The 26,762-nt window shown below is 46.7% G+C and overlaps 1 protein-coding gene across 1 annotated transcript in view; it reads left to right on the top strand.

The window, feature by feature from the left end:
- The window catches only part of cntln (centlein, centrosomal protein), a 578,849-nt gene that overhangs the window by 290,886 nt on the left and 261,201 nt on the right, over nucleotides 1–26,762 (top strand). Inside the window, 1 exon segment of the mRNA XM_038803995.1 lies at nucleotides 8,294–8,385. Within this exon segment, the coding sequence (XP_038659923.1) occupies nucleotides 8,294–8,385 (92 nt within the window).

The following is a 26,762-nucleotide window of genomic DNA, read 5'->3' as shown; positions in this document are numbered from 1 at the left end:
CAGCCTTCTTCGAGGCTATGTCCAAAGTGGTGGGGGTGAGGGTGGAGCCATGCCCGATAGTGGCGGTCTTCGGGGTTTCAGACCAGCCAGATCTATTCCTGGGGAGGAGGGCGGACGCCCTTGCCTTTGCCTCCCTGATCGCCCGCCGTAGAATCCTGTTTGGCTGGCGGTTAGCAGCACCGCCCAGAGCTGCAGACTGGCTGTCCGACCTCTCGGAATCTCTCCAAATGGAGAAAATCAAATTCGCCATCCGAGGGTCGGACGACGGCTTCCACAGAACGTGGGAGCCATTCATGCAACTGTTCCGGGACCTGTTTGTGGCCAACGTACAAGAGGAAGAATAGTCGGGTGGCCAAGAATCAGGGGAAAATGGACGGGAATCGGGGGAAGGTAGCCGGGGGGGGGGGGGGAGGGCTACGGGTTCGTTATGGGGGTTTGATGGCTAGCTAAGGCCCAAAACCAAACTAAATAAATGCCAATAAACATGTGCCTCGGCCATATTGGGGAATGTAAAATATGTAAGCCGGCTAAAGGGGCGGCCACAGTTATTATTACGAAGATGCTTGCCTGTAAATATATATGTTAATTTTTGCGTGTTTTTTTTTTCTCTCTCTCTAACAATTTGTAATTTGTTCAATATAAAACATGAAAACTGAATAAAAAACATTTATAAAAAGGAATATCGGGAAAGTAGGACAAATCTCAAACGTGCAATAAAGAGGGTTAAAAGGGGTCATGAAATATCTTTGACTAACAGGGTTCAGGAAAATCCCAAAGCCTTTTATTTGTATATCAGGAGCAAGAGGGTAACTAGAGAAAGGACTGGCCCACTCAAAGACAAAACAGGGAATTTATGCGTGGAGTCAGAGGAAATGAGTGAGATTCTTAATGAGGACTTTGCATCGGTATTCACCAAGGACAGGGACATGGCGGATGTTGAGGTTAGCGATGGATGTTTAAATACTCTAGGTCAAGTCGGCATAAGGAAGGGCGAAGTTTTGGGTATTCTAAAAGGCATTAAGGTGGACAAGTCCCCAGGTCCAGATGGGATCTATCCCAGGATACTGTGGAAAGCGAGGGACGAAATAGCTGGGGCCTTAACAGATATCTTTGCAGCATCCTTGAGCACGGGTGAGGTCCTGGAGGCCTATAGAATTGCTAATGTTGTCCCTTTGCTTAAGAAGGGTAGCAGGGATGATCCAGGGAATTATAGACCTGTGAGCTTGACGTCAGTGGTAGGCAAACTGTTGGAGAAAATACTGAGAGATAGGATCTATTCACATTTGGAAGAAAATAGACTAATCAGTGATAGGCAGCATGGTTTTGTGCAGGGAAGGTCATGTCTTACAAACCTAATACAATTCTTTGAGGAACTGACAAAGGTAATTGATGAGGGAAGGGCTGTAGATGTCATATACATGGACTTCAGTAAGGCGTTTGATAAAGTTTCCCATGGCAGGTTGATGGAAAAAGTGCTTGGACCACTGTTGCTTGTGATATACATAAATGATCTGGACGAAGGTATAGGTGGTCTGATTAGCAAGTTTGCAGATGATACTAAGATTGGTGGAGTTGCAGATAGCGAGGGGGACTGTCAGAGAATACAGCAAAATATAGATAGATTGGAGAGTTGGGCAGAGAAATGGCAGATGGAGTTCAATCCAGGCAAATGTGAGGTGTTGCATTTTGGAAGATCCAATTCAAGAACAGACTATACGGTCAATGGAAGAGTCCTGGGGAAAATTGATATACAGAGAGGTCTGGGAGTTCAGGTCCATTGTACCCTGAAGGTGGCAAGGCAGGTAGATAGAGTGGTCAAGAAGGCATACAGCATACTTGCCTTCATCAGACGGGGTATTGAGTACAAGAGTAGGCAGCTCATGTTACTGTTGTATAGGACTTTGGTTAGGCCACATTTGGAATACTGCGTGCAGTTCTGGTCACCACACTACCAGAAGGATGTGAATGCTTTAGAGAGGGTGAAGAGGAAGTTCACCAGGCTGTTGCCTGGTATGGAGAGTGCTAGCTATGAAGAAAGGTTGAGTACAAAACAAAGAACAAAGAACAAAGAAAAGTACAGCACTGGAACAGGCCCTTCGGCCCTCCAAACCCGTGCCGACCATGCTGCCCATCTAAACTAAAATCTTCTGCACTTCCTGAGTCCGTATCCCTCTATTCCCATCCTATTCATGTATTTGTCAAGATGCCCTTTAAATGTCACTATCGTCCCTGCTTCCACCACCTCCTCCGGCAGTGAGTTCCAGGCACTCACTACTGTCTGTGTAAAAAACGTGCCTCGTACATCTCCTCTAAACCTTGCCCCTCGAAATCCTTAAACCTATGCCCCCTAGTAATTGACCCCTCTACCCTGGGGAAAAGCCTCTGACTATTCGCTCTGTCTATGCCCCATATAATTTTGTAGACCTCTATCAGGTTGCCCCTCAACCTCCTTCGTTCCAGTGAGAACAAACCAAGTTTCTTCAACCGCTCCTCATAGCTAATGCCCTCCATACCAGGCAACATCCTGGTAAATCTCTTCTGCACCCTCTCTAAAGCCTCCACATCCTTCTGGTAGTGTGGCGACCAGAATTGAAAACTATACTCCAAGTGTGGCCCAACTAAGGTTCTATACAACTGCAACATGACTTGCCAATTCTTATACTCAATGCCCCGGCCAATGAAGGGAAGCATGCCGTATGCCTTCTTGACTACCTTCTCCACCTGTGTTGCCCCTTTCAGTGACCTGTGGACCTGTACACCTAGAACTCTCTGACTTTCAATACTCTTGAGGGTTCTACCATTCACTGTATATTCCTTACCTGTATTAGACCTTCCAAAATGCATTACCTCACATTAGTCCGGATTAAACTCCATCTGCCATCTCTCCATCCAAGTCTCCAAACAATCTAAATCCTGCTGTATCCTCTGACAGTCCTCATCGCTATCCGCAATTCCACCAACCTTTGTGTCGTCTGCAAACTTACTAATCAGACCTACAAATCATTTATACATTTTCCTCCAAATAATTTACATATACTACAAACAGCAAAGGTACCAGCACTGATCCCTGCGGAACACCACTAGTCACAGCCCTCCAATTCGAAAAGCACCCTTCCATTGTTACTCTCTGCCTTCTATGACCTAGCCAGTTCTGTATCAACCTTGCCAGCTCACCCCTGATCCCGTATGACTTCACCTTTCGTACTAGTCTGCCATGAGGGACCATGTCAAAGGTCTTATTGAAGTTCATATAGACAACATCCACTGCCCTACCTGCATCAATCATTTTTGTGACCTCTTCGAAAAACTCTATCAAGTTAGTGAGACACGACCTCCCCTTCAAAAAACCATGCTGCCTCTCATTAATACGTCCATTTGCTTCCAAATGGGAGTAGATCCTGTCTCGAAGAATTCTCTCCAGTAATTTCCCTACCACTGACATAAGACTCACCGGCCTGTAGTTCCCTGGTTTATCCTTGCTACCCTTCTTAAAAAAAGGAACAACATTGGCTATTCTCCAGCCCTCTGGGACATCATCTGAAGACAGTGAGGATCCAAAGATTTCTGTGAAGGCCTCAGCAATTTCCTCTCTAGCCTCCTTCAGTATTCTAGGGTAGATCCCATCCAGCCCTGGGGACTTATCTACCTTAATATTTTTCAAGACGTCCAACACCTCGTCTTTTTGGATCTCAATGTGACCCAGGCTATCTACACACCCTTCTCCAGACTCAACATCCACCAATTCCTTCTCTTTGGTGAATACTGATGCAAAGTATTCATTTAGTACCTCGCCCATTTCCTCTGGCTCCACACATAGATTCCCTTGCCTATCCTTCAGTGGGCCAACCCTTTACCTGGCTACCCCCTTGCTTTTTATGTACGTGTAAAAAGCCTTGGTATTTTCCTTAACCCTATTTGCCAATGACTTTTTGTGACCTCTTCTAGCCCTCCTGACTCCTTGCTTAAGTTCCTTCCTACTTTCCTGATATTCCACACAGGCTTCATCTGTTCCCAGCCTTCTAGCCCTGACAAATGCCTCCTTTTTCTTTTTGACGAGTCCTACAGTATCTCTCGTTATCCAAGGTTCCTGAAATTTGCCGTATTTATCCTTCTTCCTCACAGGAATATGCCGGTCCTGAATTCCTTTCAACTGACGTTTGAAAGCCTCCCACATGTCAGATGTTGATTTACCCTCAAACATCCTCCCCCAATCTAGATTCTTCAGTTCCCGCCTAATATTGTTATAATTAGCCTTCCCCCAATTTAGCACATTCACCCCAGGACCACTCTTATCCTTGTCCATCAGCACTTTAAAACCTACTGAATTCTGGTCACTGTTCCCGAAATGCTCCCCAGCTGAAACTTCTACCACTGGCCGGGCTCATTCCCCAATACCAGGTCCAGTACAGCCCCTTCCCTAGTTGGTCTATCTACATATTGTTTTAAGAAGCCCTCCTGGATGCGCCTTACAAACTCTGCCCCGTCTAAGCCCCTAGCACTAAGTGAGTCCCAGTCAATATTGGGGAAGTTGAAATCTCCCATCACAACAGCCCTGTTGTTTTTACTCGTTTCCAAAATCTGTCTACGTATCTGCTCCTCTATCTCCTGCTGGCTGTTGGGTGACCTGTAGTAAACCCCCAACATTGTGACTGCACCCTTCTTATTCCTGATCTCTACCCATATAGCCTCGCTGCCCTCTGAGGTGTCTTCCCGTAGTACAGCTGTGATATTCTCCCTAACCAGCAGCACAACTCCGCCACCCCTTTTACATCCCCCTCTATCCCACCTGAAACATGTAAAACCTGGAACGTTTAGCTGCCAATCCTGTCCTTCTCTCAACCAGATCTCTGTAATGGCAACAACATCATAGTTCCAAGTACTAATCCAAGCTCTAAGTTCATCTGCCTTACCCGTAATACTTCTTGCATTAAAACATATGCACTTCAGGCCACCAGACCCGCTGTGTTCAGCAACATCTCCCTGTCTGCTCTTCCTCAGAGCCATTCTGGCCCTATTCCTAGTTCTCCCTCAATGCTTTCACCTTGTGACCTATTGCTAGGTACCCACCCCCCTGCCATACTAGTTTAAACCCTCCCGTGTGACACTAGCAAACCTCGCGGCCAGGATATTTATGCCTCTCCAGTTTAGATGCAACCCGTCCTTATACAGGTCACACCTGCCCCCTGAAGAGCTCCCAGTGGTCCAGATAATGGAAACCCTCCCTCCTACACCAGCTGTTTAGCCACGTGTTTAGCTGCTCTATCTTCCTATTTCTAGCCTCTCTGGCATGTGGCACAGGGAGTAATCCCGAGATTACAACCCTAGAGGTCCTGTCTTTTAACTTTCTGCCTAGCTCCCTGAACTGCTGCTGCAGGACCTCATACCCCTTCCTGCCTATGTCGTTAGTACCAATATGTACAACAACCTCTGCCTGTTTGCCCTCCCCCTTCCGGATGCCCGCTACTCGTTCAGAGACATCCTGGACCCTGGCACCAGGGAGGCAACATACCATCCTGGAGTCTCTTTCACGTCTGTGCCCCTGACTATAGAGTCCCCTATGACTATTGCTCTTTTGCGCTTTGACCCTCCCTTCTGAACATCAGAGCCAGGCGTGGTGCCACTGCTCTGGCTGCTGCTGTTTTCCCTGATAGGCTATTCCCCCCCCCGACAGTATCCAAAGGGATATACCTGTTCGAGAGGGGGACAACCACAGGGGATTCCTGCACTGACTGCCTGCCCCTTCTGATGGTCACCCATTTCTCTGCTACACCTTGGGTGTGACCACATCTATATAACTGCTATCTTTGACGCTTTCCGCCACCTGCATGCTCCTAAGTGCATCCAACTGCTGCTCCAACCGAACCATGCGGTCTGTGAGGAGCTCCAGTTGGGTGCACTTTCTGCAGATGAAGCCATCTAGGACGCCGGAAGCCTCCCGGACCTGCCACATCTCACAGTCAGAGCACTGCACCCCTCTAATTGACATTACGTCAATTAATTAGCAAATTAAATTAAAACATTTTTTAAAAAAAAAGTTACTGTTAACTATATGTTTTCTAGCACTAGATTTCCACTATAAATGTGAAAGCTAAATACAGTATTCAAAAGCTAAATACAGTACTACAGTAGATTAGGATTGTTTTTGTTGGAAAGACGGAGGTTGAAGGGGGACCTGATTGAGGTCGACAAAATGATCAGAGGTATGGACAGGGTGGATAGCAACAAGCTTTTTCCAAGAGTGGGGGTGTCAGTTACAAGGGGTCACGATTTCAAGGTGAGAGGGGGAAAGTTTAAGGGAGATGTGCGTGGAAAGTGTTTTACGCAGAGGGTGGTGGGTGCCTGGTATGCTTTGCCAGCGGAGGTGGTAGAGGCAGGCACGATAGCATCATTTAAGATGCATCTAGACAGATATATGAATGGGCGGGGAACAGAGGGAAGTAGATCCTTGGAAAATAGGCGACAGGTTTAGATAAAGGATCTGGATCGGCGCAGGCTGGGAGGGCCGAAGGGCCTGTTCCTGTGCTGTAATTTTCTTTGTTCTTTGTTATAATTCTTGCGTTACAGCAAACGGACCGCAGACCTCCAGACCCACTGAGCTCAGCGACCTCCCACAGCCTGCTCTCCCTCTTTGTGATATTTGTCTTAGTCGCTCTTCCCCAGTCTCTACACTTGCTTGCCTGCTGCTCTGATTCCCACCCCCTTGCTATACTAGTTAAAATAATTAGTGAAGAACTATTTTAGTAATAATAGTTCTTGAGTGTAGAATTATAGAATATTTTGGCGCAATCTTTAGAATCCTTGATGTGCAGAAGGAGGCCATTTAGCTCAGCGAGCCTGCACCAACCCTCCATAAGAGCACCCTACCTCGGCCCACTCTCCTGCCCTATCGCCAACATATAATCTGCACATCCCTGGAAACTAAGGGGTAATTCAGCATAGCCAATCTACCTAACCGGCATATCTTTGGATTGTGGGAGGAAACCCACGAAATCGTGCAAACTCCACACAGACAATCACCCGAGGCCGGAATTGAACCCGGGTCCCTGACTCTGTTAGGCAGCAGCGCTAACCACTGTGCTACCGTACCGTCAGAGAAGGAGGCCTTTCAGAGTCTGTGATGCTCTTTTGGATAATAGTCCAGTTAGTTTGTCCACCTCTTTGGCTCTTGCTCCAGAACTCTGCAATTATTTTCTCCTTCAGCTACTTTTCCAATTTCTTATTCCACGATCCCCTCAGGCAGTGTATTCCTAGATCCTAACCATTCATTGCTTTAAACTGATTTTCCTTATGTTGCTTCTGATTCTTAAATTCCTGATTCCCTGACCATGGGCTGGATTCTCCGCTCTGGAGACTAAAGTACTGACCCAGTGCAGAATGTATCGACTTTCACCACAGGAAATTTAGGCTGACCCCACACCGATTCTGGTACCGGTGAGGGGCCAGCGCCGGCGCCGACGGAAACACCCGCCAACCGCGCTGAAATTGGCCGGACAATCAGATACAACATGGCGTCGGCCATGCGCTAAGCCTATCGCGCCGACCGCGACTCCATCGGCCACTCCCTGGCTACTCCTCGTCCACTGCCCTGACAGATGGATCCCGGCCAAGTGTTGCGGCCCTGGACACAGGCTGCAGCCGGTACACTGGCTCAGTCCACACATCCCGCATCGTCAGGAACTCGGCCCATCGGGGGCGGAGCATTGCGAGTGGGGCGGCCGATCAGGCGTGTCACGATGACGCCGGTTTGGAGGGGGCGGAGAATCGCAAACCGGCACCAGCCCCGATTCCAGCGTCGGAATCAATTCTCCGCCCGATTGCCGATTACGATTTCGCCATCAGGCAGCGGAGAATCCCGCCCCATGTTTTTTTCTCTTTTGAAATTTTTTGATTGTAAAAATAGTCAAAACTATTGTGTACTCACATCAATTATCGTACTATACAGAACGGTTTTTGTGAGGCAGGATTTGCTTCAGATTTACAATTGTATTGATCTGAAGGAATTTTCGATGCTTAGCACTATCGGAACCTCTAAATTGACTGCACTGCACGTTGGTACATTTCACTGAAACAGCTCATCATTTTATTCCATTCAATTAATGAGCATTTGATCCTTTAAACCTTTCCATTCCTCTTAAAGACACAACTATAATTTTAACTTGCATTTTTCTTAACCAAGGAAACGACTAACCTAAAGAGACACTAATTATTTGTAAGGAGGAATATCCTTTTTTTTGTGAAAATAATTCTGTTTCAAAGGGGATTCTAATGACATTTTATTATTCATTCCAATCAGAACTTCTTCTCAGACTTACTGGAGATGAAGGAGTGAAATGCAGCACGCCCAAGACCAAGACAAAAGGAAAGATTGAGCAGTCATTAAAGAAGGTGCAGGAAACAATTATAACATTCCTTAGAGAAGTTTTTATTGCACATGTGTTACAACAGAGCTGTTTTAGCTTATTGAAAATAGTAAACTGTATTTCCCAGAGTACAGCACCGCAGGTGGTGAATATATTAGAGTCTACCCTTGACCGACAAGTTTTAAAGTTCATATATTCCTGTCTTGTGAATACAAAATCGAAGTGTATCGCAGAGATTTTTCATGGTTTACTAAGTAACAAGAGGCTGACAGTTTTCTGAGAAAGCCACTTGATAATTTTTGTAAAAGTATTGTTCTAACAACAACTCATGTGAACGTCCCAGGTCACTTTGCAGCAAGAAGCAAAATTTCACACTGAGCCACATGGAATATTAAGGCGGATGATCTGTCTTTATGAAGGAAATAAAGGCAGAGAGATTACGGAGAAACTTGCAGAGCTTCAAGCCAAGAAAACTGGCTTTAATGGCTTTTGATGGTGGTGTGATTAAAATCCGGGGTACTCAAGAGGCCAGAATTAGAAGAGTGCCGAGGTCTCGGAGCGTTGTGAAATAGCGATGATGAGGCCATGGAGGGCTTTGAAATCGAGGATGCAAATTTTAAATTTAAGGGGCGCGATTCTCCGCCCCCCACGCCGGGTGGGAGAATAGTGGGAGGGCCTCCCGACATTTTTCACGCCCTCCCACTATTCTCCCCTCCCCCACGCCCGACCCACGCCATGAATCGCCGCTCGCCGTTTTTTACGGCGAACAGCGATTCTCCGAGGCCGATGGGCTGAGCGGCCGGGCCTTCACGCCCGTTTCAACACGGCAGCAAACACACCTGCTCGCTGCCGTCGTGAAATGGGTGCCAGATGCCCGTTTGGGGTATCTGGGGGCCCGACTGGCACGGCAGTACCACGGCCGTGCCAAGGGGGGCATAGGCCCATGATCGGTGCCCACCAATCGCGGGCCGTGTGTCCGTAACGGATGCACTCTTTTCCCTCCGCCGCCCCGCAAGATCAAGCCGCCACGTCTTGCGGGGCGACTGAGGGAAAAGACGGCAACTGCCCATGCGCGGGTTGGCGTTGTCCAACCTGCGCATGCGCGGCCGACGTCATCGGCCGCGTCAGCCGGCGTGACGCTTGATGTGCGGCCTTGACGACCGTCGGCAAGGCCGTGACGCACGGGGCCGCGCTCCTAGCCCCGCCCGGGGGGAGAATCGGCCCCGGAAGTGGGCGTAAAGGCTGCCGTGGGTGTTGCTTAACTGGGAGCCAGTATAGGCCAGTGTGCAGAGACGGGAAGGTGAACAGGACTTGGTGCGAATTAGCACAGGGGCAGCAGAGTTTTGGATGATGGAGGGTAGAATGTAATAATAATAATAATAACCTTTAGTGTCACAAGTAGGCTTACATTAACACTGCAATAATGTTAGTATGAAAAGCCCCTAGTCGCCACATTCCGGCGCCTGTTCGGGTACACTGAGGGAGAATTCAGAATGTCCAATTCACCTAGCAGCACGTCTTTCAGGACTTGTGGGAGGAAACCAGAGCACCCGGAGAAAACACACGCAGACACGGGGAGAACGTGCAGACTCCACACAGGCCGTAACCCAAGCCGGGATTCGAGCCTGGGACCCTGGCACTGTGAAGCAGCATTGCTAACCACTGTGCTGCCCTGCCGCCCATGTGAGAGACTGACCAGTTGTGTATTGGAGTAGTGAACATAGAACGTACAGTGCAGAAGGAGGCCATTCAGCCCATCAAGTCTGCACCGACCCACTTAAGCCCTCACTTCCACCCTACCCCGTAACCCAATAGCCCCTCTGAAGCCCATGATTATTATGATCACATGATGAGAGATGGAAAGGAAGTTGAGTACAAGAAAGTGATGACAGATTCGCACACTGCTAATTTTCAATCTCGATCACAACAGTAGGGAAGAGAACAATTGGAAGAAACTATTCTAATACATTTCTCATGTAGCGTTTCACAGAATCGTTACGATGCAGGAGGTGGCCATTTGGTCCATCGTGCCTGCTCCGGCTATCCAGGCAAGCGCCATTCCCCTGTCTTTTCCCCATATCCCTGCATATTGTTTCTATTCATGTAACCTAATGCCCCCTTGAAGCTGCCTCCACTGCACTTCCAGGCGGTGCATTCCAGACCCACAACACACGTTGTGTGAAAAGGATTTTTCTCACATCACATTTGCTTCTTTTGCAAATCACATCAAATCTGTAGCCTCTCCTTCTTGATCATTTTACGAGGGGAACAGTTTCTCCCCATCTCCCTGTCCAGCCCCCTCATGATTTGGAATATTTCTATCAAATCTCCTCTCAGCCTTCTCTCAAAGGAGAACAGGACCGATCTCTCTAATCTATTCCCATATAACTGACGTTTCTCATCCCTGGAACCACTCTTGTAAACCTCTTCTGCACTCTCCAGTGCATTCACATCTTTCCTAGTCTCGAGTTAATAAAAGCATGAATGACGGTTTCAGCAGCAAATGTGCAAAGGTAGAGGCAGAGTTGAGCAATGTACAAAGATAGAAATGGGTGGTCTTTGATGACGCAGATATGAGGCCGGAAGCTCTTTTTGGTTAAATATGACGCCAAGGTAACAGTTCGTAACTAGGGAATGGCATTTTTGGTGGGGACCAGAGACCATAATTTCTAAATTCCCAGATTTAATTGAAGGAAATTTCTGCTTCCCCAATGCTGTATGTCGGGACAAGCAGCCTGATAATTTAGTAACGGTCAAGGATTGAGAGATGTGGTGGTGAGACAGCGACGGTTTTTGTTGGTACACATTAACAATGATGCAGTATTTTCAGATTATATCAGTGAGGGACAGCCTGGTGATGAGAAATAGGAGGTGACCATGAACTTGGAGGATCCTTGGGAGCCGACAGATCCTTGGGGGAGTCCTGAGGTAACACCAAAGGAACAGGAAGGGGAACAAATGATTCACTGGCTACAGGTAGGTTGATGAGAATGGAGCCAAGATAGTGCAGCTCAGGCGGAGGACGATGGTGCAATTAAACACGCCAAAGACTGCCGACTGGTTGAGTTCTGGAGTTATCAGCATCCAACGTTCAGTTTTGGAGCAAATTGTTTCTTTTTATGTAAAGTGCTTCTGTCGAGATCTGTTGATTAGAGTTGTTTTCATAGTTAGTTGAAGGACTCCCATTTAACTCGCCCAGTCAGTGTCAGATTCTGACAAGCAGCCTATTAGGTGTTGGATGACTTCATTGCTTTCTGAAGTTCATCTCTGTCTCAACTGCTGAAAGAAAGCTCTTCCAAACATCTCCCAAAAAAGGGCAAGGTTTAAGCTGAGTGTTGAGCACTGATGCCAGCTGAAGACACATTGCTCTTCCTCAAGCAGTAGCCAACTCAGCTTCAGTATTGCTTCATGTGATGCAGTTTTTGAGTTCTTTAGATCTTCAGATCATCTCCCCATCTTAATTCAAGTTTCATTGATGCCCTTCAATACAATAACCCCATTGTTACTGAGACAGGAAAGATGCCATCCGGTTTGTTACTGCACTTAACGGAGGTAAATCGGCCATCCTTAGCGAATCTGACTTGTATCTGATTCTAAACCCACACCAATGTGATTAACACTCCTCTGAAGTGTCTCATTATCTCCTGATTGGTCAAGAGGCAGCTCACCACCTTCTCAAGGGCAATTGGGAATGGGTAATATATGCTGGCTTTGCAGATGGTGGTAATATGTGCTGGCTTTGCAGATGATGCCCATATCTTGTGCTTGGATGGAAAATAAGCACAGATTATTGCTTTGGACGTGATCAGAGATCAATAATAGAAATGGCTTTCTCTGAAGGCATCTGAATTGAATACTCGTCCAGAGAGACCTTGTTTTTTTCATCACAAAGAACAAAGAAAATTACAGCACAGGAACAGGCCCTTCGGCCTTCCCAGCCTGCGCCAATCCAGATTCTTTATCTAAACCTGTCGCCTATTTCCCAAGGGTCCACTTCCCTTTGTTCCCCGCCCGTTCATATACCCGTCTAGATGCATCTTAAATGATGCTATCATGCCCGCCTCTACCACCTCCGCTGGCAAAGCTTTCCAGGCACCCACCACCCTCTGCGTAAAAAACTTTCCACGCACATCTCCCTTAAACGTTCCCCCTCTCACCTTGAAATCGTGACCCCTTGTAATTGACACCCCCACTCTTGGAAAAAGCTTGTTGCTATCCTCCCTGTCCATACCTCTGATAACTTTGCAGACCTTAATCGGGTCCCCCCTCAACCTCTGTCTTTCCAACAAAAACAATCCTAATCTACTCAACATTTCTTCATAGCTAGCACCCTCCATATCAGGCAACATCCTGATAAACCTCCTCTGCACCCTCTCCAAAGCATTCACATCCTTCTGGTAATGTGGCGACCAGAACTGCACGCAGTATTCCAAATGTGGCCTAACCAAAGTCCCATACAACTGTAACATGACCTGCCGACTCTTGTATTCAATACCCTGTCCGATGAAGGCAAGCATGCTGTATGCCTTCTTCACCACTCTATCGACCTGCATTGCCACCTTCAGGGTACAATGGACCTGAACTCCCAGATCTCTCTGTACATCAATTTTCCCCAGGACTCTTCCATTGACCATATAGTCCAGTCTTGAATTGGATCTTCCAAAATGCATCACCTCGCATTTGCCTGGATTGAACTCTATCTGCCATTTCTCTGCCCAACTCTCCAATCTATCTATATTTTGCTGTATTCTCTGACAGTCCCACTCACTATCTGCAACTCCACCAATCTTAGTATCATCTGCAAACTTGCTAATCAGACCACCTATACCTTCGCCCAGATCATTTATGTATATCACAAACAACAGTGGTCTGAGCACGGATCCCTGCGGAGCACCACTAGTCATCCTTCTCCATTTTGAGAACTCCCTTCCACCACTACTCTCTGTCTCCTGTTGCCCAGCCAGTTCTTTATCCATCTAGCTAGTACACCCTGAACCCCATGCGACTTCACTTTTTCCATCAACCTGCCATGGGAAACCTTATCAAACGCCTTACTGAAGTCCATATATATGACATCTACTACCCTTCCCTCATCAATTAACTTTGTTACTTTCTCAAAGAATTCTATTAGGTTTGTAAGACATAACCTTCCCTGCACAAAACCATGCTGCCTATCACCGATAAGTCTATTTCCTTCCAAATGTGAGTAGATCCTATCCCTCAGTATCTTCTCCAATAGTTTGCCTACCACTGACGTCAAGCTCACAGGTCTATAATTCCCTGGATTATCCCTGCTACCCTTCTTAAACAAAGGGACAACATTAGCAATTCTCTAGTCCTCCAGGACCTCACCCATGCTCAAGGATGCTGCAAAGATATCTGTTAAGGCCCCAGCTATTTCGTCCCTCGCTTCCCTCAGTAACCTGGGATAGATCCCATCCGGACCTGGGGACTTGTCCACCTTAATGCCTTTTAGAATACCCAAAGCTTCCCCCTTCCTTATGCCGACTTGACCTAGAGTATTTAAACATCCATCCCTAACCTCAACATCCGTCCTGTCCCTCTCCTTGGTGAATACCGATGCAAAGTCCTCATTAAGAATCTCACCCATTTCCTCTGACTCCACGCATAAATTCCCTCTTTTGTCTTTGAGTGGGCCAATCCTTTACCTCTTGTTACTTATATACGAATAAAAAGCTTTGGGATTTTCCTTAACCCTGTTAGCCAAAGATATTTCATGACACTTTTTAGCCCTCTTTATTGCGCGTTTGAGATTTGTCCTACTTTCCCGATATTCCTCCAAAGCTTCATCAGTTTTAAGTCGCCTAGATCTTATGTATGCTTCCTTTTTGATCTTAGCTAGTCTCACAATTCCACCCGTCAAACATGGTTCCCTAATCTTGCCATTTCTATCCCTCATTTTTACAGGGACATGTCTGTCCTGCACTCTAATCATCCTTTCCTTAAACGCCTCCCACATTTCAAATGTGGATTAACCGTTAAACAGCTGCTCCCAATCCACATTCCCTAGCTCCTGCCGAATGTTGTATACTTGGTCTTTCCCCAATTTAGCACTCTTCCTTTAGGACCACTCTCATCTTTGTCCATGAGTATTCTAAAACTTACAGAATTGTGATCGCTATTCCCAAAGTAATCACCGACTAAAACTTCAACTACGTGGCCGTGATCATTCCCCAATACCTGGTCCAGTATGGCCCCCTCCCAAGTTGGACTATTTACATACTGCTCTAAAAAACTCTTCTGGATGCTCTTTACAAATTCTGCTCCATCTACTCCTCCAACACAACATGAGTCCGATTCAACATTGGGGAAGTTAAAATCGCCCATTACGACCACCCGATTGCTCCTACATTTTTCTATAATCTGTCTACATATTTATACCTCCACTTCACACTCGCTTTTGGGAGGCCTGTAGTAAAGTCCCAACAATGTTACTGCACCCTTCCTATTCCTTCGCTCTACCCATATTGCATCAGTGCTCGAATCCTCTATCATACCCTCCTTAATCACAGCTGTGATATCATCTCTGACCAGTAATGGAACTCCGCCACCCCTTTAACCTCCCTCTCTATCCTTCCTGAAGCATCTATACCCTGGGATATTTAGTTGTCAATCTTGCCCTTCCCTCAACCAAGTCTCAATAATACCAATAACATCATATTCCCAGGTACTAATCCAAGCCCTAAGTCCATCTGCTTTACCTGCTGCACTTCTTGCATTAAAACAAATGCATCTCAGACGACCTGTCCCTTTGCGTTCATCATCTCTTACCTGTCTACTCTTCCCCTTAGTCACAATGAATTTATTATCTAGCACCTTACTGGCTTTAGTTGCTTTTTACCTATATCGTTGGTGCCTATATGCACCACGACAACTGGCTGTTCACCCTCCCCCTTCAGTATGTCCTGCAGCCGATTTGAGACATCCCTGACCCGTGCACCCAGGAGGCAACATACCATTCGGGAGTCTCGTTTTCGACCACAGAAACGCTTGTCTACTCCCCTTACGATTGAATCCCCTCTCACTATAGCCCTGTCAGTCTTTTTCCCGCCCTTCTGTGCAGCAGAGCCAGCCACGGTGCCATGAGCCTGGCTACTACTGCCTTCCCCTGGTGCGTCATCTCCCACAACAGTATTGAAAAAAGTATATCTGTTTTGGAGGGTGATGACCGTAGGGGACACCTGCACTGCGTTCCTGCTCTTTCTCTGCCTTTTGGTCACCCATTCCCTGTCTCCGTCACCAATCCTAATCTGCGGTGTGACCAACTCACTGAACGTGCTATCCACGAGTTCCTCAGCATCGCGGATGCTTCAAAGTGAGTCCATCCGCAGCTCCAGAGCTGTCATGCGGTCTAACAGGAGCTGCAGCTGGACACACTTCCCGCACATGAAGGAGTCAGGGGCATCGGCCGCATCCCTGAGCTCCCACATTGAGCATGAGGAGCATAACACGGGTCTGGGATCTCCTGCCATTTTTACACTTCACCTTAACTGATTACAAATATAATATCAAATAATGAATAAGTGAAAGGAATAAAGATTTTACTTACCAATCACAATATCTGCCAACACAAGAAGAGTTACATTTCTCCCAGCTACTGCTAATTGGAGCACTTTCCTTACCAGCCAATCAGGTGGTATGCTTTGCTGTGATGTCACTCTTGAAATTGATCCCCAAACACCCTGTGGCCGCTGTTTAATCCCTGAAGCAGCTCCGCCCACTCCAACAGTTGAATTCCCGCCGAAAAGACTCGAATCCGCGAAGCAGCTCCGCCCATTCCGAACAGCTGAATTCCCGCCGTAAAGACTCGAATCCGCGAAGCAGCTAGTTTAAATACTCACCGCTCCGCCCACTCCAACAGCTGAATTCCCGCCGAAAAGACTCAAATCCGCGAAGCAGCTAGTTTAAATACTCACCGCTCTCCTCTATAGCTCCGCCCACTCCAACAGCTGAATTCCCACCGAGAAAAGCAAAATCACGTTAGGCTTTATTTAAAATCCCACAGAGCGATCTAAAGTCCCATCATCAACTCAAATAGACCAAAATTTGGATGGCCATTTTAAACCCTGCCTTGCAAATCTTCAGCCTTTAGCCTTGGCTGAGTTTGGATATTGTCACGTTTTGGGTAAGGCACAGGTTCATGAATTCTTACCTCTTAAAAGGGAGATTCAGATACTTTGAGATCTTATGACTCAAGGATAGTCCATTTCATTGAATTCTCAGTATCGGCTGATTAAAACATTGGCTTTGTCCACAATAAGCATAGTCAGAAGCTGATGTTTGACCTCTGCTGGCTAATTGACTGATCAGAATGACTTTCATTGAAGGCAGATAATCAGATGTCAATGAGCCCTGACTGCCTCCAATTTTGAGAGAGAGTTGGAAAAGGATCACATCACCCCTCATTTCTTTGGTTCTACGCTCATTTAGTTTGACAATTACAATTTCTGGATCATCTCTCAATCGTTTAAACTAATGTGGCAGGGGTTGGGAACCAATGCAGGAAGTGGGAAGGTAGTAAAACAAGACAGTAATGGGGAAAGTGTAAGGCAGAGAACCATAGTCAAAAATCAAAAAGGGCGACAGTACAAGGTACAGTGACTGAGAGGAGCTCAGTGAATAGGCCCAGTAATACTAAAAGGAATAAAACGGGAAGTAAAAACGTAAATGGTAAGCGATTGTTACATAAGCAGGTTGTTACATGAAGATATGGGTTCAACGACGAGGAAAATTAGGAGACAAGTAAAGAGGAAATATAACTTAGGAGAGGTTACTGATCGAGGTGTTAAGATTCAAAACAGAGGTATAAAAGCCAACATAAGTGTACTTTACCTGAATGCTCGCAGTATTCGGTATAAGGTAAATGAGTTGATGGCGCAAATCATCATGAATGACTATGATTTAGTGGCCATTACTGAAACATGGTTAAAGGATGGTCACGACTGGGAGTTAAATACCTGAGGGTATCAAACTATTCGGAAGGACAGAGTGGATGGTAAAGGAGGTGGTGTAGCTCTGTTATTTAAGGATGACGTCCGGGCAATAGTAAGGGATGACATCGGTGCTGTGGAGGATAAGGTTGAATCAATTTGGGTGGAAATCAGGAATAGTAAGGCGAAAAAGTAACTGATAGGAGTAGTCTATAGGCCACCAAATAGTAACGTTATGGTGGGGCAGGCATTAAGCAAAGAAATAACTGATGCATGTAGAAATGGTACAGCAGTTATCATGGGGGATTTTAATCTACATGTCGATTGGTTTAACCAGGTCGGTCAAGGCAGCTTTGAGGAGGAGTTTATAGAATGTATCCACGATAGTTTCCTCAAACAGTATGTAATGGAACCTACGAAGGAACAAGCGGTCCTAGATCTGATCCTGTGTAATGAGACAGGATTGATTAATCATCTCATAGTTAGGGATCCTCTCGGAAGAAGCGATCACAATATGGTGGAATTTAAAATACAGATGGAGGGTGAGAAAGTAAAATCAAACACTAGTGTTTTGTGCATAAACAAAGGAGATTACAATGGGATGAGAGAAGAACTAGCTAACGTAGACTGGGAGCAAAGACTTTATGGTGAAACAGTTGAGGAACAGTGGAGAACCTTCCAAGCGAATTTTCACAGTGCTCAGCAAAGGTTTATACCAACAAAAAGGAAGGGCGGTAGAAAGAGGGAAAATCGACCGTGGATATCTAAGGAAATAAGGGAGAGTATCAAATTGACGGAAAAAGCATACAAAGTGGCAAAGCTTAGTGGGAGACTAGAGGACTGGGAAATCTTTAGGGGGCAACAGAAAGCTACCAAAAAAGCTATAAAGAAGAGTAAGATAGATTATGAGAGTAAACTTGCTCAGAATATAAAAACAGATAGTAAAAGTTTCTACAAATATATAAAACAAAAAAGAGTGGCTAAGGTAAATATTGGTCCTTTAGAGAATGAGAAGGGAGATTTAATAATGGGAGATGAGGAAATGGCTGAGGAACTGAACAGGTTTTTTGGGTCGGTCTTCACAGTGGAAGACACAAATAACACGCAAGTGACTGATATAAATGAGACTATGACAGGTGAGGACCTTGAGATGATTGCTATCACTAAGGAGGTAGTGATGGGCAAGCTAATGGGGCTAAAGTTAGACAAGTCTCCTGGCCCTGATTGAATGCATCCCAGAGTGCTAAAAGAGATGGCTAGGGAAATTGCAAATGCACGAGTGATAATTCACCAAAATTCACTAGACTCTGGGGTGGTCCTGGCCGATTGGAAATTGGCAAACGTGACACCACTGTTTAAAAAAGGAGGTAGGCAGAAAGCGGGTAATTATAGGCCAGTGAGCTTAACTTCGGTAGTAGGGAAGATGCTGGAATCTATCATCAAGGAAGAAATAGCGAGGCATCTGGATGGAAATTGTCCCATTGGGCAGACACAGCATGGGTTCATAAAGGGCAGGTCGTACCTAACTAATTTAGTGGAGTTTTTTGAGGACATTACCAGTGCGGTAGATAATGGGGAGCCAATGGATGTGGTATATCTGGATTTCCAGAAAGCCTTTGACAAGTTGCCACACAAAAGGTTGCTGCATAAGATAAAGATGGATGGCATTAAGGGTAAAGTAGTAGCATGGATAGAGGATTGGTTAATTAATAGGAAGCAAAGAGTGGGGATTAAGGGGTGTTTCTCTGGTTGGCAATCAGTAGCTAGTGGTGTCCGTCAGGGATCAGTGTTGGGCCCACAATTGTTCACAATTTACATAGATGATTTGGAGTTGGGGACCAAGGGCAATGTGTCCAAGCTTGCAGACAACACAGATGAGTGGTAAAGCAAAAAGTGCAGAGGATACCGGAAGTCTGCAGAGGGATTTGGATCGGTTAAGTGAATGGGCTAGGGTCTGGCAGATGGAATACAATGTTGACAAATGTGAGGTTATCCATTTTGGTAGGAATAACAGCAAAGGGGATTATTATTTAAATGATAAAATATTAAAACATGCTGCTGTGCAGAGACCTGGGTGTGCTAGTGCATGGATCGCAAAACATTGGTTTACAGGTGCAACAGGTGATTAAGAAGGCAAATGGAATTTTGTCCTTCATTGCTAGAGGGATGGAGTTTAAGACTAGGGAGGTTATGCTGCAATTGTATAAGGTATTAGTGAGGCCACATCTCGAGTATTGTGTTCAGTTTTGGTCTCCTTACCTGAGAAAGGACGTACTGGCACTGGAGGGTGTGCAGAGGAGATTCACTAGGTTAATCCCAGAGCTGAAGGGGTTGGATTACGAGGAGAGGTTGAGTGGACTGGGACTGTACTTGTTGGAATTTAGAAGGATGAGGTGGGATCTTATAGAAACAAATAAAATTATGAAGGGAATAGATAGGATAGACACGGGCAGGTTGTTTCGACTGGCGGGTGAAAGCAGAACTAGGGGGCATAGCCTCAAAATAAGGGGAAGTAGATTTAGGACTGAGTTTAGGAGGAACTTCTTCACCCAAAGGGTTGTGAATCTATGGAATTCCTTGCCCAGTGAAGCAGTTGAGGCTCCTTCATTAAATGTTTTTAAGATAGAGCTAGATAGTTTTTTTTTGAAGAATAAAGGGATTAAGGGTTATAGTGTTTAGGCCGGAAAGTGGAGCTGAGTCCACAAAAGATGAGCCATGATCTCATTGAATGGCGGAGCAGGCCCGAGGGGCCAGATGGCCGACTCCTGCTCCTAGTTCTTATGTTCTTATGGTTTTCTCTGTCCCTGCAGATTCTGCCTGGAGCAGGAAAAGCATTGTTTTTCTATTGTCCCCAGTGGCAAGGGCTGATAAAACATGGGTCCCTCCAGCCACAGAATTTATCTAAAAATCCCAGGCATTCCTCTCGGTAAACTGGAGGCAAATCATGTTGTTTCCATGACCTTTACAGAAGTTCCCAGTTATTTGCTTTCAAATAATTCAACATTGTCCCAATGTTACACAGCAATGCAGTCTAAATTGATGGTCCGTTCTGAAGTCTTTGAACATATCTACTGTCTCCTGGTTCCAATTTAAATGCAACCGCTGCATTTTCTTCAATCTTTGACTTCTGTGTGGAAAAGATTCCACACTTTGCCCCCTCTCATTTATCATCAATCTTTCCCATGTGATGAAATTGAAGTTTATCTCTCTACCACTACAGCTGACTGATGATGGACAGGTGGCCAAATAGCATGGCAAGTGATGGATGTGTTGAAATTTCCTTCGGGTTAGTGGCGGTTAAAACAAATAGGAACATAAGACCATGTGGAGACTGTTCTGCCCCTCGAGCCTGCTGCACTATTCATTGAAAAGACGCTTGATTTGACTCCTGCTAGCTGCTGACGTGTCTCTAGTCCCAGCTCCATCAGTCTGCCCAGCTCTGAGTGAATCACAATGCATTGAATTCTCAGCATTCTGCCTCAAAGTCCCATTATTTGATTTCACAATAATATCCATACTTTCTCCCATTCCTCCACTCTTCTGCCATCTATAAGGTGCAGTTGTGCAGTGGTGATGTTGCTGGTGTAGGGATATAGAGGCCTAAATCAAATTATCCAGTGAATTTGACATTAAATCTCTCCCAACAGTTTGAGAATTTGAATTCACTGTAAAAAAAAAATAGAATTAGGAATCTGATATCAGTAAAATGACTCTATGAAGCTGTCAGGTTGTTGTTCAAACCCCAAATGATTTACCCATGTACTTTGGGGAAGGAAACCTATCCTTGTCTGATCTGCCCTATATGTGACTGCAGTCCCAGGGAAATGTTAACAAGTGAGTCACTCAGTTGTATCAAACTGCTGCAAAGAAGAATATCACTCATCTGAAATCTAGGCAGGACTTCAGGCACATCCAATTTCCCCTTCTAGTCACATTGCCATAGCTTGGGCATACATTCCTGTGCATTTGACGCTGGGTTCAAATCCTGGAAGTCAATGCTGAACAGCACTGTGGGAACATCGTTACCATGTGGACTGCAGCAGCTCATCTCCTTTTTATCCAAGGGCAATAAATACCAGCCTTGCCAACAACGTCGCAAGCCAAGAATGAATTAAAAATTGTGGTAACTGGACAACAAAAAGATAGTCGGAATGCATTGTTAACAAAATAAAGTGAATCTTCTTCAATATGTAAAAACAAAGTATAAAATACAGTATGGACTCAAAAACAGGAGCTACAAGCTAAACATCAAAATAACAGTAACAGAAGAATTGGAACCAATGACAGTTAATTATGAATAAACACCGGTAACAACAACTAATGACATCAAACACTTACTGATGACATCAGTGTATTTAAATAAGAAGATGGATAATAATAACACTCTTCCCCCTCCCCCCCCCCCCCGCCCATTATATTTTAATCCCCCTTAAAGATAGGAATACAATTAAATTAATACTTTAATTATACATCAGTCTTTCAAGAGCTTTGCAACTATGCTGTGATCTTCACAGCACTACTGGTGACTTGGTCAACTCTGGTGATGCTTGACTTAGTTCAACTGAACCTGTGAGCACAGGGGTATGTTGAGTTTGTGCTTAAGTGTCACTCCCCTGAAGTGTAGTCCACTGGAGTCCTGGTACAACACGAACCACTTCTATTGAATTTCCACTGCAGCATTTCCTTCTATTGTGTTGTCTGGGTGTAACAGATCCAGGTGAGATTTCAGTCTTCTATCCGCCAATAATTCATCTGGCGAGAGTCAAAGAACAAAACAAAGAAAAGTACAGCACAGGAACAGGCCCTTCGGCCCTCCAAGCCTGTGCCGACCATGCTGCCCATCTAAACTAAAATCTTCTACACTTCCGGTGTCCGTATCCCTCTATTCCCATCCTATTCAGGTATTTGTCAAGATGCCCCTTAAATGTCACTATCGTCCCTGCTTCCACCACCTCCTCCGGCAGCGAGTTCCAGACACCCACTACCCTCTGTGTAAAAAAAAACTTACCTCGTACATCTCCTCTAAACCTTGCCCCTCGCACCTTAAACCTATGCTCCCTTGTAATTGACCCCTCTACCCTGGGGAAAAGCACCTATCCACTCTGTCTATGCCCCTCATAATTTTGTAGACCTCTATCAGGTCGCCCCTCAACCTCCGTCGTTCCATGTGAGAACAAACCAAGTTATTTCAACCGCTCCTCATAGCTAATGCCTTCCATACCAGGCAACATCCTGGTAAATCTCTTCTGCACCCTCTCTAAAGCCTGCACTTCCTTCTGGTAGTGTGGCGACCAGAATTGAACACTATACTCGGTGTGGCCGAACTAAGGTTCTATACCGCTGCAACATGACTTGCCAATTTTTATACTCAATGCCCCGGCCAATGAAGGCAAGCATGCCGTATGCCTTCTTGACTACCTTCTCCACCTGTGTTGCCCCTTTCAGTGACCTGCGAACCTGTACACCTAGATCTCTCTGACTGTCAATACTCTTGAGGGTTCTACCATTCACTGTATATTCCTTACCTGCATTAGACCTTCCAAAATGCATCACCTCACATTTGTCCGGATTAAACGCCATCTCTCCACCCAAGTCTCCAAACGATCTAAATCCTGCTCTATCCTCTGACAGTCCTCATCGCTATCCGCAATTCCACCAACCTTTGTGTCGTCTGCAAACTTACTAATTAGACCAGTTACATTTTCCTCCAAATCATTTATATATACTACAAACAGCAAAGGTCCCAGCACTGATCCCTGCGGAACACCACTAGTCACAGCCCTCCAATTCAAAAAGCACCCTTCCATTGCTACTCTCTGCCTTCTATGACCTAGCCAGTTCTGTATCAACCTTGCCAGCTCACCCCTGATCCCGTATGACTTCACCTTTCGTACCAGTCTGCCATGAGGGACCTTGTCAAAGGCCTTACTGAAGTCCATATAGACAACATCCACTGAGGGAGGAGCCAAGTCCTAGATTTTTGAGTTTTCATATGACCTTGGCTGGGATTATGGTGCTGAAGGCGGAGCTATAGTCAATGAATAGGAGACTGGTGTAGGAGTCCTTGTCAAGATGCTCTAGGGATGAGTGTAGGGCCAGGGAAATGGCGCCTGCTGTGGACCGGTTGCAGCTGTATGCGAATTGCAGTGTATCAAGGCATTTTGGGAGTATGGAGTTGATGTGTCTCATGACCGATCTCTCAAAGTCATTAGGACTGAAGTCAGGGCCACCGGACGGTAGTCATTGAGGCACGTTGCCTGGTTCTTCTTTGGCACCTGTATGATGGTGGTCTTCTTGAAGCAGGTGGGGACCTCGGAGAGGAGTAGAGAGAGAGTGAAGATATCCGTGAACACATCTGCCAGCTGGTCCACGCAGGATCTGAGTGCCCGACCAGGGACTCCGATAGTTCCTGTTGCTTTCAGATGGTTCACTTTTAGGAAGGCTGATCTGACTTCGGAAGCTGTGATTATGGATATGGGAGTGTCCAGGGCTGCTGGGGCAGTTGACAACGGTTTGTTGGCATAGAATGTATCGAGTCCATAGCAAAGCCAGCTGCTCATTTCTTTGTGTCCTGGTGTGAAACTTGATACTTGGGTTTCAATAAGACTTGCCCTGGGACCCCAGACCCCATGGCAACCAGGCCACACTTCATTGGGCTGAACCAGTGGGAGATCACATGTCCCTCTTGACTACATTTTACCTTCAATTTAAGGGAAGTCTAAAACAAACCATTGTTATCAAACCTCACGCTTGTAACACCAACCAAAAACTAAACCTGCCATTATTCTGATATCATATTGGTTACAGTCCCTTAAAACCAGCCCTTATTTGAAGCTGTCAATCACTGATTAGCGATGGTTTTGCTGCTGTCAGTGATTTCCCACAGACATAACATTTCTTATAACGCCTGAAACTCTCATGCTTCCCTCTGGTTCGATCTGCATTTAAAAACAGTGCCGTGTACTGTAGGGGAATGGCCATGAAAGAGAAAGTTTGAAAATTTTGGGGGGCATATGCCAAATGCAGCATCCAAAACTGAGTGCCGATACATAAATTATGTTAATCGTCGATCTTCTGTGTCATAAAAAAACATGTATATGTTTTCTGCTGCAGAAGAATACAGGTATTCAAATCAGGTTCAGATCTCTGAATCATCATTCAGCGGAGAAACACTTTTAGGCATTAATCATGCATTGAAGCTTCATTATTAGCGCATTTTGTTGCTGAATATGAATAAGCTTACGCTGAATAAAAAATGTTCTAAATGACACATTCTTACATTACCATCATTTCACTGCAAACGTGCAGCATTTATTAGACTTTTAAAAATGTCTTTATTCAACTTTTTGCCTTATTAAGTATAAAAAGCAGAATCTACATGGGTAAGAATTACATTAATAGAAATGAAAATAACAGCAAGGATATAACCTGATCATTGAAACACTCCAAACAAATAATTCTCAAAAATAAACCCATCGCATGATTAAAGTACTTGGCTTAAAGGCTGACGACCAAATGGTGAAGTGTCTTAGGAAACCAGGTAACAGTGGAATTCCCCGGAGCATTACTTAGTATATTCTATGCAGGAGGGGTGGGACACTGTCCGCTCACAGCAGCGGGATTCTCCGTCCGCTCACACCAGCGGGATTCTCCGTCCGCTCACACCAGCGGGATTCTCCGTCCGCTCACACCAGCGGGATTCTCCGTCCGCTCACACCAGCGGGAATCTCCGTCCGCTCACACCAGCGGGATTCTCCGTCCGCTCACACCAGCGGGATTCTCCGTCCGCTCACACCAGCGGGATTCTCCGTCCGCTCACACCAGCGGGATTCTCCGTCCGCTCACACCAGCGGGATTCTCCGCCCGTTCCTGGCAGCGGGATTCTCCGTCCGCTCACAGCAGCGGGATTCTCCGTCCACTCACACCAGCGGGATTCTCCGTCCACTCACACCAGCGGGATTCTCTGTCCGCTCACACCAGCGGGATTCTCCGTCCGCTCACACCAGCGGGATTCTCCGTCCGCTCACACCAGCGGGATTCTCCGTCCGTTCACACCAGCGGGATTCTCCGTCCGCTCACACCAGCGGGATTCTCCGTCCGCTCACACCAGCGGGATTCTCCGTCTGCTCACACCAGCGGGATTCTCCGTCCGCTCACAGCAGCGGGATTCTCCGTTCGTTCACACCAGCGGGATTCTCCGTCCACTCACACCAGCGGGATTCTCCGTCCGTTCCCAGCAGCGGGATTCTCCCTACACTCAGACCAGCGGGATTCTCCGTCCGCTCACACCAGCGGGATTCTCCGTCCGCTCACACCAGCGGGATTCTCCGTCCGCTCACACCAGCGGGATTCTCCGTCCGCTCACACCAGCGGGATTCTCCCTACACTCACACCAGCGGGATTCTCCGTCCACTCACAGCAGCGGGATTCTCTGCCCGCTCACACCAGCGGGATTCTCTGTCCGCTCACATCAGCGGGATTCTCGATCCGATAACGGCAGCGCGATTCTTCGTCCGTTCCCGGCAGTGGGACTCTCTGTCCGTTCCCGGCCGTGGGATTCTCCATCCGTTCCCGGCAGCGGGATTCTCCATCCGCTCACACCAGCGGGATTCTCCGTCCGTTCACACCAATGGGATTCTCCGTCCGCTCACACCAGCGGGATTCTCCGTCCGCTCACACCAGCGGGATTCTCCGTCGGTTCCCGGCAGCGGGATTCTCCGTCCGTTCAGACCAGCGGGATTCTCCGTCCGTTCAGACCAGCGGGATTCTCCGTCGGTTCCCGGCAGCGGGATTCTCCGTCCGTTCAGACCAGCGGGATTCTCCGTCCGTTCACACCAGCGGGATTCTCCGTCCGTTCCCGGCAGCGGGATTCTCCCTACACTCACACCAGCGGGATTCTCCGTCCGTTCACACCAGCGGGATTCTCCGTCCGTTCCCAGCAGCGGGATTCTCCCTACACTCACACCAGCGGGATTCTCCGTCCACTCACACCAGCGGGATTCTCCGTCCGTTCACACCAGCGGGATTCTCCGTCCGTTCCCAGCAGCGGGATTCTCCCTACACTCACACCAGCGGGATTCTCCGTCCACTCACAGCAGCGGGATTCTCCGTCCGTTCACACCAGCGGGATTCTCCGTCCGTTCCCAGCAGCGGGATTCTCCCTACACTCACACCAGCGGGATTCTCCGTCCATTCCCGGCAGTGGGATTCTCCGCCCACTCACACCAGCGGGATTCTCCGCCCGCTCACACCAGCGGGATTCTCCCTACACTCACACCAGCGGGATTCTCCGTCCGTTCACACCAGCGGGATTCTCCGTCCGTTCCCAGCAGCGGGATTCTCCCTACACTCAAACCAGCGGGATTCTCCGTCCGCTCACACCAGCGGGATTCTCCGTCCGTTCACTCCAGGCGATTCTCTGTCCGTTCAGACCAGCGGGATTCTTCGTCCG

Source organism: Scyliorhinus canicula, chromosome 8 (genome assembly GCF_902713615.1).
Source record: "Scyliorhinus canicula chromosome 8, sScyCan1.1, whole genome shotgun sequence".
In the NCBI taxonomy this organism is placed as follows: Eukaryota; Metazoa; Chordata; class Chondrichthyes; order Carcharhiniformes; family Scyliorhinidae; genus Scyliorhinus; species Scyliorhinus canicula.
This window is presented reverse-complemented; position numbering and strand designations above follow the sequence as displayed.